This window comes from Phodopus roborovskii, unplaced genomic scaffold (assembly GCF_943737965.1).
Source record: "Phodopus roborovskii unplaced genomic scaffold, PHOROB, whole genome shotgun sequence".
NCBI classification, from domain to species: domain Eukaryota; kingdom Metazoa; phylum Chordata; class Mammalia; order Rodentia; family Cricetidae; genus Phodopus; species Phodopus roborovskii.
In genome coordinates this window covers 11,247,274-11,262,919 of record NW_026126638.1, presented here as the reverse complement: position 1 = coordinate 11,262,919, position 15,646 = coordinate 11,247,274, and the positions used below count along the sequence as shown (strand labels likewise).

The following is a 15,646-nucleotide window of genomic DNA, read 5'->3' as shown; positions in this document are numbered from 1 at the left end:
GGACCCTCCTGGCCTACCATTCTTTGACCCTGTCATTGACCTTAAATTTCACAGCTAGTCAAGCTGCCTGCCTACTGAAATCCATGAGAAAAAAAGTTCCTGGTGTGAGTGAGCTCTCCTGGTTGAAGCCTCACCAAACCCCTGCAATGAGATGTTCTTTATTGTACATGATTTATGGAAATGGGGGAGGAAGTTCAAACCCAGGAAGGGTTTTAATTTATGTGATGTTTCTTGCCAAAGCACATGTACTAGTGAAAATAATGCAATCTGTGTTGAAAATATTAATGAATGAGTGAGTCAAGTAGGAGTCACGCTGGCGAGTGACCAGCAAGAAGGAGTTCCACCTGCTTTCCTTAGGCTGTGTACAGGCATAACTCAGTCGATGTTCATTGAATATTTGAAATAGTCAGAGAATTAAACTCTCCATTCAAAAAGAAAATCTCTGTACGGTGTTCCATTATAAAAAAAAAAAAATCACTGTCCTTTGCTCAGAGCCTTGGCGTCTATCTGATATTCTCTGCATTCTAGTGAGACTCTTACTTTGAAGTACCTCAGTGTTTCCCAGACTTGCTTAATGAAAAATAGATTAAAGTTAGATGACAGTCACAGGCCTCTGACTAAATATCTCAATATTTATATTGTCTTGTAGATGAAAGTAGCAGGCCTGTTTCTCTTCACAAAACTCTCTCTCCAAATTGTTTTTCTGGACAGAGTTCAAGTAGAACAACCAATTTATTTATGCCAGCCCTTGCTCTTTGCAGTGACCTCTTATTGAGCAATCTGCTAGACAAAGAAGGTGGTTAGCGACCAGCGCTCCTGTGGAGTCGCCAGCTAAGGCCTTCTGCTTATAGACACGCACACTTCTCTGTTTCTGTTCTTTGAAAATGAGGGCACAGATGTTTCTAGATTTGTCAGCTTCATATCAATGCCTAGTTAACCTGAGACCACCTCAATTGTGGAACATATGTCAACACTCATGCACATTTGCAGCCCCTCTTACTTGGTAAAATGACTCGTGGCTTCCAGGTCTGTGTCTTGTGGGCGGAGATTGTTATAGACGTATTTCAGGTCTTCGGTTCCGCTTAGCTCAGGCAGTCCTGCATGCAACATCTTGGTATCGGCAAAACCCAAAACAGAGACGGAAAGAATAAATGCAGACAGAGTCAAGCTTCCATGGCTCACTCTGGTGATAGACATGCAAGCATTTATGTTTGTTTTAATGTGCACTTCATTTCATCTGCGTGAATTGACATACTTTCATGTTTTTAAATGTCTGGTAGTTATGGGGATAAACAACAGCTCTAACATAAAGCAACATTGCAATTGGTGAAGTGTTTGCACAGTGGCGATTCCATTGGGTTCCTATCATAAAGCAATGAAGAAAGTATGATCACATGATTGTTCCTGTCAGAATTTTGGTAGCCACTGTTTAAAACCTGCATGATTTTGAGAAAGTTCATTGACTCTCTCTTAAGCCATCATTTTTCTCACATCTTAAGGAACATAACACTACCTGACATATTCTTGGAGAATCAAAATCTTCTCCATCATATGGTGGTTCACAAAACACATAGGCTTAGCTGCAGAAGATGTGGGTACTATATCCAGGTCAAAGGTGCCGGGACACAGTATGAAAGTCAACCCTCAGACTCTCTCTATACGAACAATTTCCTCTGCATAAGTGGCAAGTATATTCATTAAATACTGGTAAAGCAAGGGAATAATTAGGGGTAGACCTGTGTGTTTTACTCATCTCTAAGAAGATATTTTGTTTACCATGTACTGTGTGGATATTTTATTCTTTTTTACTTGTAGATAATTTTTTTGAGGAAAAACTTTTTGCATTATTATTATTTTTCTAAGAAGTAGAAGAAAATGAGGAAGATGGTAGAGAGATGGAGGATGAAGAGATATTATCAATACTTCTATGACTAATATGATAAATGTTCTGTCCTAGAATAGAGAAATTCATTAAATGAGAAGTTAGTCCTATTGATAAAGGATGAAATGTGTATATTGTGATGGATGAAGTCATAGATGATTCCTATGGGAAAAACAGAGATTCTTGCCATTGTCCCCAGTGAGTCTTAGAGATACATGCATGGAAGAGACCATGATGTTCTTGGTGTGATCACAGAGAGAATCCCAGCAATACTTCTGGAACGCAGACTATCATGTGCCTGAATGTCAAGCAACAGCTCCGGAAAGAGACAGGGTAAGAAATTTCAGCAATATTAAAGCTTTAAAACAAATGTTCCAAAATCAAGAGCATGCTAGTAGCATGTACAAGAACTGACTGTGATAGAATGGTCACCATGGTTGAAGTTAAAGATTAGTCACAGGAGGCCAAAGAAGAGGCTGGACTAGGAATTGGTTTGCAATGGAGACATTATTGGGTTTAAATATACATAGGTGGTGCTGAAGAGACTGCTCCACAATTAAGAGCTTCTGCTGTTCTTGCAGATGACCTGAGGTCAGTTACTAACAGTAACACAACATCCTGTTACCCAGCTCTAGGGGATCCAAAGCCTCTGGCCTCTGAATGTTCTCTACCCACCCCCATCCCACTCCATTTTATAACACACACACATACACACATATGTATGTATGTAGGTATGTATGATGTATATGGGAAATGCATGTATATATACATACATACAAACATATATGTACATACATGGAATATATAGAGAAATTAGAAATGATTGGATACATTGAGGGATGAAACAGTTCAAAGTCACAGCTGCAGACGTTGCCGAGGAGTCATTAGCACACAAATGATAACCGAAACTGAGGGAACGCTGCAATCCTAGAGATGAGTCACTCGCCTGTCCTCATGAGTTATCTCTGGGCATCTTGACTTTACCATGTCTAAGCATGAATAATTGTGGACCGGTGAGATGATTCATTAGGTAAAGGTGCTTGCTGCCAAGCCTGACCACATGAGTTAAAAAATGCGCAAATTCTCTTCAGCTGTCTATTTTCCTATTTCCCAACTCTTACCTCCACGTACCGTGTACACAACCAGCAAGAGACCCACATTCCATTCCCTCTTTTTCCTGATTCTCATCTCCAGTTCCTTTGTAAGTGTTCAGCAGCATCCCTTCCCCAGCTCTCACTGAGGCCATCATCACAGCAATTCACAATGTTACAATGTCTACATGTTTCCAATAGCTTTTCTTTTATCACAGTAATTCATAACCTTACCATGTCTACATGTTTCCAGTAGCTTTTCTTTATACCTGATGATGTGAGGAAGTGACTCTCATAACTTCTGGTTGTCAGCCCAAAATGATGGTACTCTTCACTACAAATACTTCCCTGTTCCTCATCTGTCTATGCACTTAAAATGGGACCTGCATGTTGGTCATTACTCTTTCGTTATATGAGACGTGGCATTTCTCTCTTATCATCCACAGAAGTCTCCATCTTTGTCACAGACTAGAGAACAATGGGCAGCATCCATTTCCAAAGCCATGCTCACTCTTTAGTCAAATATATATATATATATATATATATATATATATATATATATATATCATCGTATGGGTGCTTCTTCTCTTAATCTTTCTCCTAATTTAATATTATTTTTCCCAGATGTTCTTGGAGACCCAATAATTAATTACTCTCCAGCAAATCCACTCAATACTCTTGTATACATTATATCTGAATGATATTTCTTGTTTGCCTATGACCTATTATTTATATATATATATATATATATATATATATATATGGAAAAACGGACTCACAGATACAGGACAAGGTATAACAAGTTTCCAAGTCCTTCCTTTCTACCCAAGGGAGCTGGCTACCTGACCCAGTCTTCACAACCCAAGAGATTGCATGACCTCTGTCTCTCCATTTAAGAGATTACCCTAAGGCTGGTACCTCAAAGCTATTGGCAGAATGAATTCCCACAACATACATATATGTATGTATGCATGCATAATTATCTTTTTCTCTGGCTAGGAATGCCCTCACTCTTTCTCTCTTATCGATTAGAAACCTTTGTCTTGCTTTAACCTCTTTTAAAGTCCTATCTTCCAGTGCTAGTCACGTTTTGTCCATGTCAGATTAGAATTTATTTGAGAAGAGAAAGTGGGCCTTTACTCAGTGTTGAGATTGTTTATGTTGTCTAGCATGGCGCTTTGCAAGTAATTGGAATCTAATGAATATCTGATAGATAATGACTGCATGGATGGATGAGTAAATGATTAGAAAAGCACCGAGTCTTATTAGGCTTTAAAACTCCACTACTTGCAAATTTAATATTGACTACTAGATACAAAAATCTGCCCTAGAGAAACACATTTCGCCTGGCAAGTAGAATCTAGATTAGTTTCTAATTTTATCTCTAGTACTGGGAGTTCCAGAGACATCTATGGACTACTAACTGAGTGTGACTCTCTTTAGCGATTGCATGGTCATCCACTTGCTAAGACCAGATTCTGTGGAGTCTGACTTTCATTCCACTTTCTTTGAATTTACAACAGTTTGGTCAGGACTCTGACAAATACTTTCTACAGGAGTACATAGTAAACTTACTCACTCCTCTGTCTATCATCTGTATGCCTGCCTGCCTGTGTCTCTCCACCTCTGTCTAATCTATCATCTTTCTATAGAGGCTGACACGTTCAGTCTATGGCAAAGCAGATGAATCTAACTCTCCAGCATGTGACTGACTAATGGTTAAAAAGTTGCAAGTCCACCTTTCCTGTGTCCCACTCCTTGGAGTGTGGTAATACCTGAGAATATGGAGGGCTCCATAGCTGGTCCTCCTTAACTGCAATGTGTTCCACAGGTTTTGTCTGGAGGGCATGGGTGACATTTTTGGCTGGGGCAGTGGGGACGGGAGAAGACAGGTAGGTATGAACAGACTCAAACGCTGGATGGATGAGTCATTTGCTTTTAAGGACAGGACTTTTATTTCTATTCTTCTAGTAAGTCCAGCTCTATTTTGATAGCATCACTTAGGGAAGCTGTGCTCTATGCTTACGGTATAGGGAATCTAGAACGATTTCAGCCAAGAGATATCTGATATAATAATGGGAGTGATAAACATTTGAAACTGGGCGAATTGGTCCCTGTGTTCTTTGACTCTTCCATAATAGTTGATATTGATTTTTTTAAATGGGAGAAAAGCTGACGAAATACAGGCTTTTATGATAGTGAACTCAGCCAGCAGCACACTTGGGTCTCCTACAGATGTTCCTTTTAAGCAAGATGGGAATTACATAGATTACTTTTCGCTTGCTTTTCCCATGAGGAAACAAAAGCTCTGCAGATATCTGGCAACAAGATGCTTTCTGCTGAGGATGGGTCATTAACTCCACATCGAACCCACTGAACGCCTGCGCCGCGTGATGCTAGCTATTGATCATTTGCAGAGCCCAGCCTGGATGACCAAGTATTTCTCAACTTGTAACTGGGTCATGGTGTAGTGCACTGGGCTGTGTTTAAAGATGTCGACATGAGAGTCAGCAAGGAGAAAAAGGCAATATTAAATGTGTATGTAGAAAGCAAGTTTTCACAGATTTAAGCTTGGGTTTAATTTTAAAAGAGGCTTTGGCTAGAGAGTGTGTGGTCCTGAAATAGCCACTGAAGACTTTATCCGAAGAGTCCCACATGTTACACACTGGAGTAAAGCAGGGGAACTGGGAGGTAGGAGACCAGAAACCGAGGCAACCGCACATCGCAGTTGTTAAGGATTTGTCTATGGGGTTTAGTGTTCTGCATTCCTCCAGTCACGATATTCCATTTCTATAAGAGCCTAAATCTAAGATTATTATTTAGTACATGTGAGTGACCTCCACTGCTGTCCTTCTAAAAGTCAAGCTAGATTCAATTAAATCTCAGGCAGGTGGGTCTTACTATTTATGTGAGAAATCATTTCAAAACAGGATTAAAACATTATATATCGAATTTTAAAATGCAATGTGCGTGTGTGTGAGGGGCGGGGGTTGTGGGTGGGTACTCAGAGAGGTCAGAAAAGGGCATCAGATTTCTCAGAACTGGATTTATAGGTCATTATGACTTCCTGGATGTGGGTGCTGGGAACTGAACTTGGGTCCTCTGCAAGCACTCTTAACTACTGAGCAATCTCTCCGGCCCCTTTATTTCCCATACATTAAATATATTACAACATTTTGTTGTTGTCATTGGAGACAAGATAACCTTGTAATTTTCCTGCCTCGTCCTCCTGACTGCTGGAATTTACTGGCACAAGCCATCATGCCTGGCCTAATGTTTAAATTCTTTAATGGTTAATTATCATGATAAATATTTTTAAAGGAATGCAGAAAGCTTATTGAACAAATTAAAAATTCTCAGCAAGATGATTCCTACTCATTGATAGGATCTACTGTCATATCTGCTCATCACATTTAATTGTCATCCATCGTAATTTAATGTCACTGGAGAAGCAGCTCCATGAGACTCTGCTTGGGGGAGGGGGGTTTGTTCTGGACTTCTGCGTTTGGTTAAGGCACTCAGTGTGTCTGTATGTGGTTATGTGCCTGTTTGCATGCAGGTGCCTGTAGACCGCAGGACAGGGTACCAGATTCCTGGAGCTGGAGTTATCAGCAGTTGTGAGCCACCTGGTGAGTGTACTTGGAACTGAACCCAGGTCCTATGTAAGAGAAGTTTAGACGTTTGTGCTTTTAAACTGCTGAGACATCTCTCCAAGCCCAGAGTTTGCACTCTTGAGCCTTCATTTCTTAATCTGAACAGTGGCCAAGTGTTCAAAGGAAGATACACACCGAGACAAGGGAACCAGAATAAGTCAGCCTCATCTACATCCTTAGGTTGACATTGTATCTAAACCGAATAATTTTGAGGCAGTTTTCAAAAAAGGGGACAATGTAACCAAAGACATTATTATTTAAAAATGATTTTCCTGGAACCTTAGTCAACCCTATATAGCATTCCTTCCAATGTAACACTAACGCTACGATGGTAACGCCAGAGATGGCAACGATGAACTAACATTAAATTGTCAAGAGGCACACTCTCTTGCTCACTCCTTTCTGTTTTAAAAGCTTGTTGGGGGAACTCCAACCCATTAGGAGAAATAGATCACTGGAGGAGACAGGAATGGAGCTCAGGACTTGTTATTTCCCCAAGGGACTTACCATTTCTAGAAGGCTCAGAATCAGCTGGCTGCGTTTCCTGACAATGTTATAAGCCCTGCAGCAAAGCTCCACGAAGTCTTGAAAATGTTGAGTATTTTTTCCACCCTCGGTAATAAAGTACTCCATCTCTGAAGTAAAAATGAAAGGGGCTCGGTCCCTATAAATAAACAAGAACAATAGCAGTTACGAGGAGAGGACCTGGTGTTTAGGGCAATTACCACAATGCATTTCCACTGGATTATTTTCCTAGTCCTCTGTGGGTCATTGTGGATCAGTGGGAAAACTTAGTAATTGAGGACTTTGAATAACTGGGCTACAACGGAGTGCTACTAAAGCCAGCTATACGGTCTCAAGTGTTTAATTCTCAATCACATTTGGACAGACTTTTCTGCTGAAAGGAGATTGGCTCTAATCAACCGTATAAGTTAGAGCTGTGCAAAGTCAGTGCTGGAAGTGTATTTACTAATGCATTTTGAGACGATAAAACAGAACTTAAGTTCGACATTACAGTGCCTTAAAAGCCATAGAATGAGAGTCTGGATAAAAGTTATATTATAATAACAAATTCTTTCAGAAGATAACTTATGAAACAACAACAGATGTAACCAATCCCCTGACATGTGCTTAGCAAATGGGGAGGGCTTTTGGGTTGCTGTTTTGTTTTTCTTTTTAAAGATAGCCATAATCCATTCCACACATGACTCAGTAAAAGCACTGAGCACAGGAGGACTAAGCAGACTGTGTCTTCACACACACATACTACTGCCCCCTGTGGTCCCAGGGATGGAAAATTAGGTCAAGTTTCCCAGACTGTTATTTGGGACTTGCTAATCCTGAGATGAAGTCTTAGGGTCTCTAAGAGAAGCAGGTAGGGGGAGTGATGGCGGTATCTTTACCCGACGAGGCCTCAGCAGTTAGATCAATGAGGAGGATTTTACACAAATGTGTTTTACAGTCATCTAGATGGGGACACGGCAATGGGTAAAAGAGAGTGAAGTATGCTTCAAATGTGACAGTCCAGCTTCAAATAAAGTTGCTCCGAGTTACAACCGAGGAAGCTGAGAGGTACTTCAGGGTCACTTCAGGACAGAATAGCGTCCTGTGCTGACACAGATTTTGCTGTTTTAATAAAAACATAGTCGAGCTGGAAATCTGGCCAACGTGACTTAGCTAGACCTTTCCGAAGTATGAGGACAAAAATGGAAAAGTTATGCAATCGCATCTGAGACAGTGGACTCCGGCTACGTAGCGTTTTCTAAATTAATATTTGGTTATGGTTGTGCTAAAGTGTGACTTTAAAGGTGAGCACTGTGGTTCACTCCTGCTAATCCCAGTGCTCCAGAGGCTAAGACAGACTGTGAGTTTGAGGCCAGCCTAGACTACATGTTTAATTCCAGGCTAGCCTAGTCTGGTTTCAGAGGTGAGATCCTGTCTCAAAATAGAACAATAAAGTTTATATTTTATAATACAGGATGACTAGTAAGAGAGGTCAGAATAATGAAAACTTTCTTGGCTTGCTTTGCCAGTAACTTATTTGTAGTGAAATTTTGTTTATGAGCTAACAAATAAAGCTTGCCTGAAGACAAGAGCACAAAGCTAGCCACACTAATTAGCCATAGAGGCCAGCAGTGGTGGCACACACCTTTAATCCCAGCCCTTAGAAGCCAGAGGCAGACAGTTCTCTGTGAGTTCAAGGCAACCCTGGCCTACATGAGAGTGGATCAATCTAAAAAAGACAAACAGTTCAAGTAAAGGTTACGTCAGCACTTGGCATCCCACGCTTTCAATCCCAGTACTAGAGATGAATACAAGGCAGGAGGAGATGGGAGCTGATGGGAACAGCCCGAGGTTCCATGGCCCCTTCAGTCTGAGCATTGGTAGAGGTGAGAACTCTCTAGTGGTTCTCAGCTTGGCTTCCCTGATTTTCAGCTTTAACTCCACCATCTGTCACTGGGTTTTTATTATTCATGCTACACTTATTCAATGAGAGGTGCTGAGCACCGGCCCTGAGCAAAGTCCTCAAATGCCAACTCAACTTCTCAAACTGTGATCACTAAATGTTGGTAGTGGGTCTTTCCACTCATTCTATGAGGCACTTTATGAGTCCACACTTCAGCAAACCTGGGGGAAGAGGTGTTGGAAACACAATATAAAAGCACAGGTTGTAATCCTGAACTTGGCTGTGACTTCATTTTCTCCAGGTTAAGTTGGGCACCAAACGCCCAGCTGTTAGACTTTCTGAGAGGCCACGAGGGAAACATTTATGTTCCTGGTTCATGGCAGAGGGTTGTGCAGTCAGGGGCTGCTGTGGCTGGAGGAGGCTCCGTGCACAGAGCACAGGCTGCAGGCCCCATGATCTAGACCTCAAGTCTGGGTTTTGTGCATAGCTAGTTCTTGCCCTCGGTGAGAGACTTACCATCGCTGTTCCTGGACAGCATTCTTTACCAGATGGGTGGGGACATTTGATTATTGATGTTGCTTAGAGGATCACATAGCTTAAATGACAGAGAAGCACTTACTGCCATATAGAAAGCTCTTGGTGTACTTTAGGCCACTGTTGTATGTTATTGTTAAGTCTTCAAACAGCCACATATGTTTGCAGAGCCGGACCTTGTCACAGTTAAGCTTCCCCCTGTCTTGCTCAAAAAATGCCACCACCTCCCACTGTGTACTTGGAGATTTAATTTAATCCCGGTTTATCACTCTTGCTAATTGTGGTGGTTTGAAGAAAAAAATGTGCCCCATAGGTTCACAATTTAAATATGTGTTGCCCAGGTGGTGGCGCTGTTTGGGGGATGTTATAAAGCCTTTAGGAAGTGGAGCCCTGCTGTAGGGAATGTATCTTTTAGGGGTGGACTGTGGTGATATATTATTTATAATTCATTAAAGTTTGTCTGGGGATTCAGAGAGCAAGACCAGCCACAAACTATAGAGGCGAGGCAGTGGCCACACACACCTTTAATCTGAGGGCTCAGGAGACAGGCAGAAGGGTCTTTCGGAGTTCCAGGCTGCCCTGGAAGAGTAACAGAGCTCACACGTTTGATGCCAGCACTTAGGATCACATGCCTTTAATCCCAGCACTAGGGAGGTGGGGACTGGGGTGATGTGGCTGGGTGGAGAAAGGAATACAAGGAGGAGGAAACAGGGACTGAGAGCTTTTGCCCATGAGGATTTGTGGAGGCAGGGCTGCCATTTCAGCTGGGTAAAGGTGAGATCTACTGGCTTGGCTGCTTTGCTTCTCTGATTTCCAGCTTGAAGCTTGAACCCCCAATCTGCTCTCTGGGTTTTTAATTTTTTTGTGTGAGTGTTGCAGTTGACTTTGAGATGTTATAGCCTCACCCCACTTTTGATCACTCTCTGCTTTGTATTGATGTATGAAAGCATGGTCGGTCAGCTTCTGCTCTGCCAGTATGCCATGCTTCCCCCACAATAAGGAATTCTGTCCCGCTGGAACCATAAGACAAAGCAAACCCATTATTCTTTAGGTTGCTTTTGGCCCTGGCCTTTTATCACAGCGACAGAAAAGTACTGTATGCCCCAGTGTTTCAGCAGACTTTTAGGAATATTCCCTTAGTTGGGGGTCTCTATTGCTGTGAAGAGACGCCGTCACCACGGCAACTCTTATAAAGGAAACATTTAATTGAGGGGGCTCCCTTACAGTTCAGAGATTCAGTCCTTCCTGTCAGGGAACATGGTGGCATGCAGATAGCCATGGTGCCAGAGAAATGGACAAGTGTTCTATGTCCACAGGCAACAGGAAGTTAACTGACGCACCCGGTATATAAACCTCAAAGCCCACCCCTACAGTGACACACTTCCTCCAACAAGGCCACACCCCCCAATAGTGCCCCTCCCTATGTGATTATGGGTGGTGGGGGTGGGAATTACATTCAGACTATCACAAACATCCTAGACATCTATAATCAGAAACAAATCTACAAAAAATTGACTTCTTTTTCTTTTCTATCTTACACTATGTTTGCTATGAATTGAGCTTTGGGAGTAGTTTTAGAAAAGTCTAAAATCTTACAAATTCCTGAGCATTTCTAATGCGACAGGCATACTTTTGTCTTTGCAACCCACGAAACTGCAACTGGCCAAACTGACTTCTCTTAGAAACTTCTGTCTCCATGAAATGGCAGCCAGGCAATTGCAATGGAGGCTCGGGTACAGAGAACCCACACAGACACCCAAGTACCTCTGAGAAACATCCAAATTAGACAGTCACGTAAACTAACAATAGGGTTGAAGAGACACACACCACTGTGCAAATAACACAGTTGAAATGCTTAGGGAGCCCAGAGAAATAAAAGCTTCCCTTTTTTATGTCTTCTGCTCACTTCCAATAAACTTTATAAGAACAACAAATACACCAGGAGACTTCTGTAAATGAAAGGAAGTATTTAGCTACAACAAGGGATGCTTCTGGTCCCTGTATATTACGAAACCTTCAGCTGTGCTGTGCTTTGTGAATAGACTCAAAAGTGAACCTAATTCTAGATCATACACTTTGTGGCTCGAGGTTGCTCTCTGAGGTTTTGTTTTATTAGAAATACAGGGCATAAATTGTTTTCCAGATCAGAGCCGAATCTGCTTTGGTTTCCGTCCTCCTACCCTTTCGACCGTATTTGTTTCCTACACGTCTCTCCCCCTCCCCCGTGTGTGTGTGTGTGTGTGTGTGTGTGTGTGTGTGTCTTCACCTTCCCTCTCTCCTTCCCTCATGCTCTCCCTTGTGATAAATCTTCCCAGGCTGGGAAGATGGCTCAGTGAGTAGAGGAACTTCTCACCAAGCCTGGAGATCTGAGTTAAACCCCGAGAACCACATGATGGATGGAGGGACCCCACTGCTACAACTTGTCCTGTGACATCAACATGTGTACCCAGGCACACACATACTTACACACATTCATACAACATAAATAAAATATGCTAAGGTATGTTTGTTAAGTCTCCCTTAACATAACCTACTCCTTTCAGAAAGTCTTATGATTTTTTTTTTATTTTTCAAAAACCTAAATGAAATAAATGGTTTTCAGCACAGAAGGAAGTATTCTTCCCTCTTTTCTATGTCCTTCACACCTGAAACGGTATGTTCATGATACTCTGGTACACAGAGAAAAGAAAACGGAAGTAGCCCACATAGTGAATAGCTAGTGACAATTTAACATTTATGTGGGAAGACCACATAGTAAGCTTGTTATGATGCTGTCATTCTGTTTCCAAAATTAACTTTTGTATGAATGTACGACCACAGCCTTTCTCCGAAACTAGCATTCTGTAAAAAATTCCGAGAGTATTTTCTAGATTTCTAGCAGATGTACAGAGAGGCTTGGTGATTTAGAAATGCTGATATCCTTGGAAATGTAAGAATATATTATAAGCACATAGCAATGACTGAGGAGATACGTTTATTCCATAGAAGGAATGATTGATAGGTTGCTCATATTTGACATTTACTCTCGCTTTTGTATCAGCTCTCCACGCAGCCACACAGCAGACATAACCCTGTGTAAGTCGTTAGCGCACGAAGATCACTGTCGTACGTGTTTACCAGTAGTTGCCCCACTGAGGACTCAGACATTTAGGGTCTTGCTGCTCATGAGGTGACTTGAACCTAGAAGTCTGGGTCCTCAAATGTCAGAAAACTACAGTTCAGTAATACCAGCAGGTATTTGCTTAGCTCAGTGGAAAGACTGTTTGCCTGTGATACACAAAGTCTTGAATCCCACTCCTGACATTTCATAAATGCGGGTGTGGAGGGCACATCTGGAGACCCAGAACTGAAGAGGTGGAATTGGACAGATTAGGAATCCAAGGTCATCTTGGCTACACAGTAAGTTTGCAGCCAGCCTGGTAAACGTGAGACCCTGTCTTATTGATATGATTTATACAAGTTGCGCCCACAGTGAGATGGCAGAAGACACCTAGCAATATGAGTGAAAAAATGACAAGCATATGGAAAAACCGCATTGCTCACACCTTGTTGGTGGGAGTGTGTGCCAAATGTTCCATTTTGGAACATTATATTTTCATTTATGAAAAACTAGTTGTCATCAGCTTATTGAACTCAACACCAATATACAAGCACCCTGTAAGCCAACAGTTACAGCCCTGGGCATTTACCTCAGAGAATGGAGACTTATATCCATGAACTCCACACATGAGTTGTTCCGAGCAGCTTTAGTCCTAGTCGTTAGAGACCCTACGGGACCCAGATGTCCTTCAACAGATGAGTGGTTCCAAAGACTGCACTACACCCAGACTGTGGAATGTTATTTGTCAATCAAAAGGCACAGCTTTGAAAACACAACAGCTTGGAAGGACTCTCCGGATAATTATATTACAATTAAAAAAAAATCCATTACAATTAAAAAAAAAATCTTCAAGTAGTACAGTCAAGATGATTCCATTGATGTAACATTCTTGACATCACGGAACTATAGAAAGGAAGTATAGATGGAAGGTTGTCATGAGATAAGGAAACAGTAGCGCTGGCGATCAGAGGTAACCGGGTGCACCCTTGTAGGGGCTCCAGAAGGGTTGCGATGGGGGAAATCATTTTTGTATCTTGACTATTACTTTAGACACCTTATTTTGATAAAGTATAATTCTACAGGATCTTACCATTAGTAAGTATATGTGTGTGTGTGTGTTTGTTTGTGTGTGTGTGTGTGTGTGTGTGTGTGTGTGTGTGTAATGTGAATCTACAACTATCTCAAAGGATGGTATTAACATTTCTGTTGTTTTACCTGAGTGTAAATGAAAACACTTTCCTAAAAATGTATAGAGGAAACAAGAGGAGAGGGAGTCTTGAGAGGCAAACAATTGATGGCTTGGGAGAAAGAGGCTGTTCTGGATAGACACTGAGCGTGTTTTGCAGAAGGTAGCAGAAGAGGGTTTTCTGAGACAGGGGGATGCCTTCGTTGAAGAAGTCAGTGGAGGAGGAGCCACAGTGGAAGCCTTCTGATAAATCACGGAAAAGGAGATGAGTAGTGCTCAAGTCAGCACAGTCTTTATTAAATAATAAAAAATAAGCCCTAGCTGGTAAGCTCACAAAATTAATCTGAAGGTGAAGAATTTGCAGGGACCCTTTCAGGAGTGAGGCTGAGCAGAGGTTCATGGAGACTGGTGGCAGCGTCTCTGCAGACTCGGTTTGTCTGAAAAGATTGCTCAGACTATAATGGTCATCAAAAGAGGAGAGGAAAATGGCTCCGAAACATCCACTTAGGGCGAAAAAGGATTCAGTGCTGATGTTTACAGCCCATAATAAAGCAGGCTCTGCTGGGATGACATTGTTTTCCTAGTAAGCACGGGGAGTACTTGCTCTTCTAATTAGAGCTCTGGGGGAGGGGGGTGAGTACAAAATGTGTTGTTGAGTGCAAAAGCAAGGTGTCCACTAGAAAGAAGCACCACTTACGGACAAGGGGCTGTGCTGTGCTGGCTGTGTAGCGTGCTCCATTCTAGCCATGCAGAGCTGCTGAGTGCTGACATGCTTCACCTCTGTCTATGCATGGCTACTCACAATGCGAACAGGCCTTTTCCCTTCCCTTCTTCCAGCCTCTTGTGTGCATATGTTACATGTGTAAATGTCCACTATCCTGTGTGAGTGAATGTGGTATGTGTGTGTATGCATGTGCATGTTTATGTATGTGTAAAGACCAGAAGAGGATGTTGGGTATCCTACTTTATCATTCTTGTTTTATCATATCCTACTTTATCATACTTATTTTCTTGACGTAGAGTCTCTCATTGAACCTAAAGGTAGCTGTCAGTAAATTCAGAGATATTCCTACCGGTTCCCTCACAGTGCTGGGGTTACACCCACATACATGGCCATTCTTGGCTTTTTATGTGGGTCCTGGGGATTTGATCTCAGATCTTCATGCTTTTACAGTGAGCTTTCTTCCCCAAATAGCCATCTCCAAAAGTCACTAATCCTTTTAATTTTTAAAATGTTTACTTATTTGAGTGTGCAAGTGTGTGTGTGTGAGCACATGTACATGCACAGGAGTATGTCCATCACAGGGATCCAGCTCAGTGCCAGTCTTTGTGGTAAAACTGTCTTCCTCTCACTGAGCTGTATTTGCAGCCCACCAATCTTCAGAAGGAAATTATTCAGCAGTTCCATAATTATAAGCTACTACCATTGGGAACAACTGGTAATGAATAGGATCCCTGTCTTCTTTTCTCCAAGCTCTTACCAGATGCTACTAAGATGTTATGTTTCAATGATGCATTTGTGCTTTGAACTGAAATACAGATACAGCTTCAAGGCATACCTGGTTGTTATTATTAAAATTATTTTTTATGAATTCAAAGAAATACCATGGTAACAGTAACATTGGCCATCACAGTGGAATTGCTCCTATTTTAAAATTGAGGTGTGATGACTCTAACAATGAAGTATGACTACATGAGGTGCTGGACCCTCAAACTCTCAAGGCTCCTGCTTGCTGAAATTCCCTTTAAATAAAGGTGTCCATACTTAGAAAATAAATGGCTCCTATTCTTAC

General features: G+C 41.7%; 1 protein-coding gene across 1 annotated transcript in view; it reads right to left on the bottom strand.

Moving 5' to 3' along the window:
- The window catches only part of Pik3c2g (phosphatidylinositol-4-phosphate 3-kinase catalytic subunit type 2 gamma), a 221,596-nt gene that overhangs the window by 16,409 nt on the left and 189,541 nt on the right, over positions 1–15,646 (bottom strand). The window contains exons 25-26 of the mRNA XM_051173115.1: positions 7,134–7,290; positions 1,001–1,110 (exon numbers count right to left, since the gene is read on the bottom strand). Coding sequence (XP_051029072.1) covers positions 1,001–1,110; positions 7,134–7,290 — 267 coding nt within the window. The remainder of the gene's footprint in view (positions 1–1,000; positions 1,111–7,133; positions 7,291–15,646) is intronic.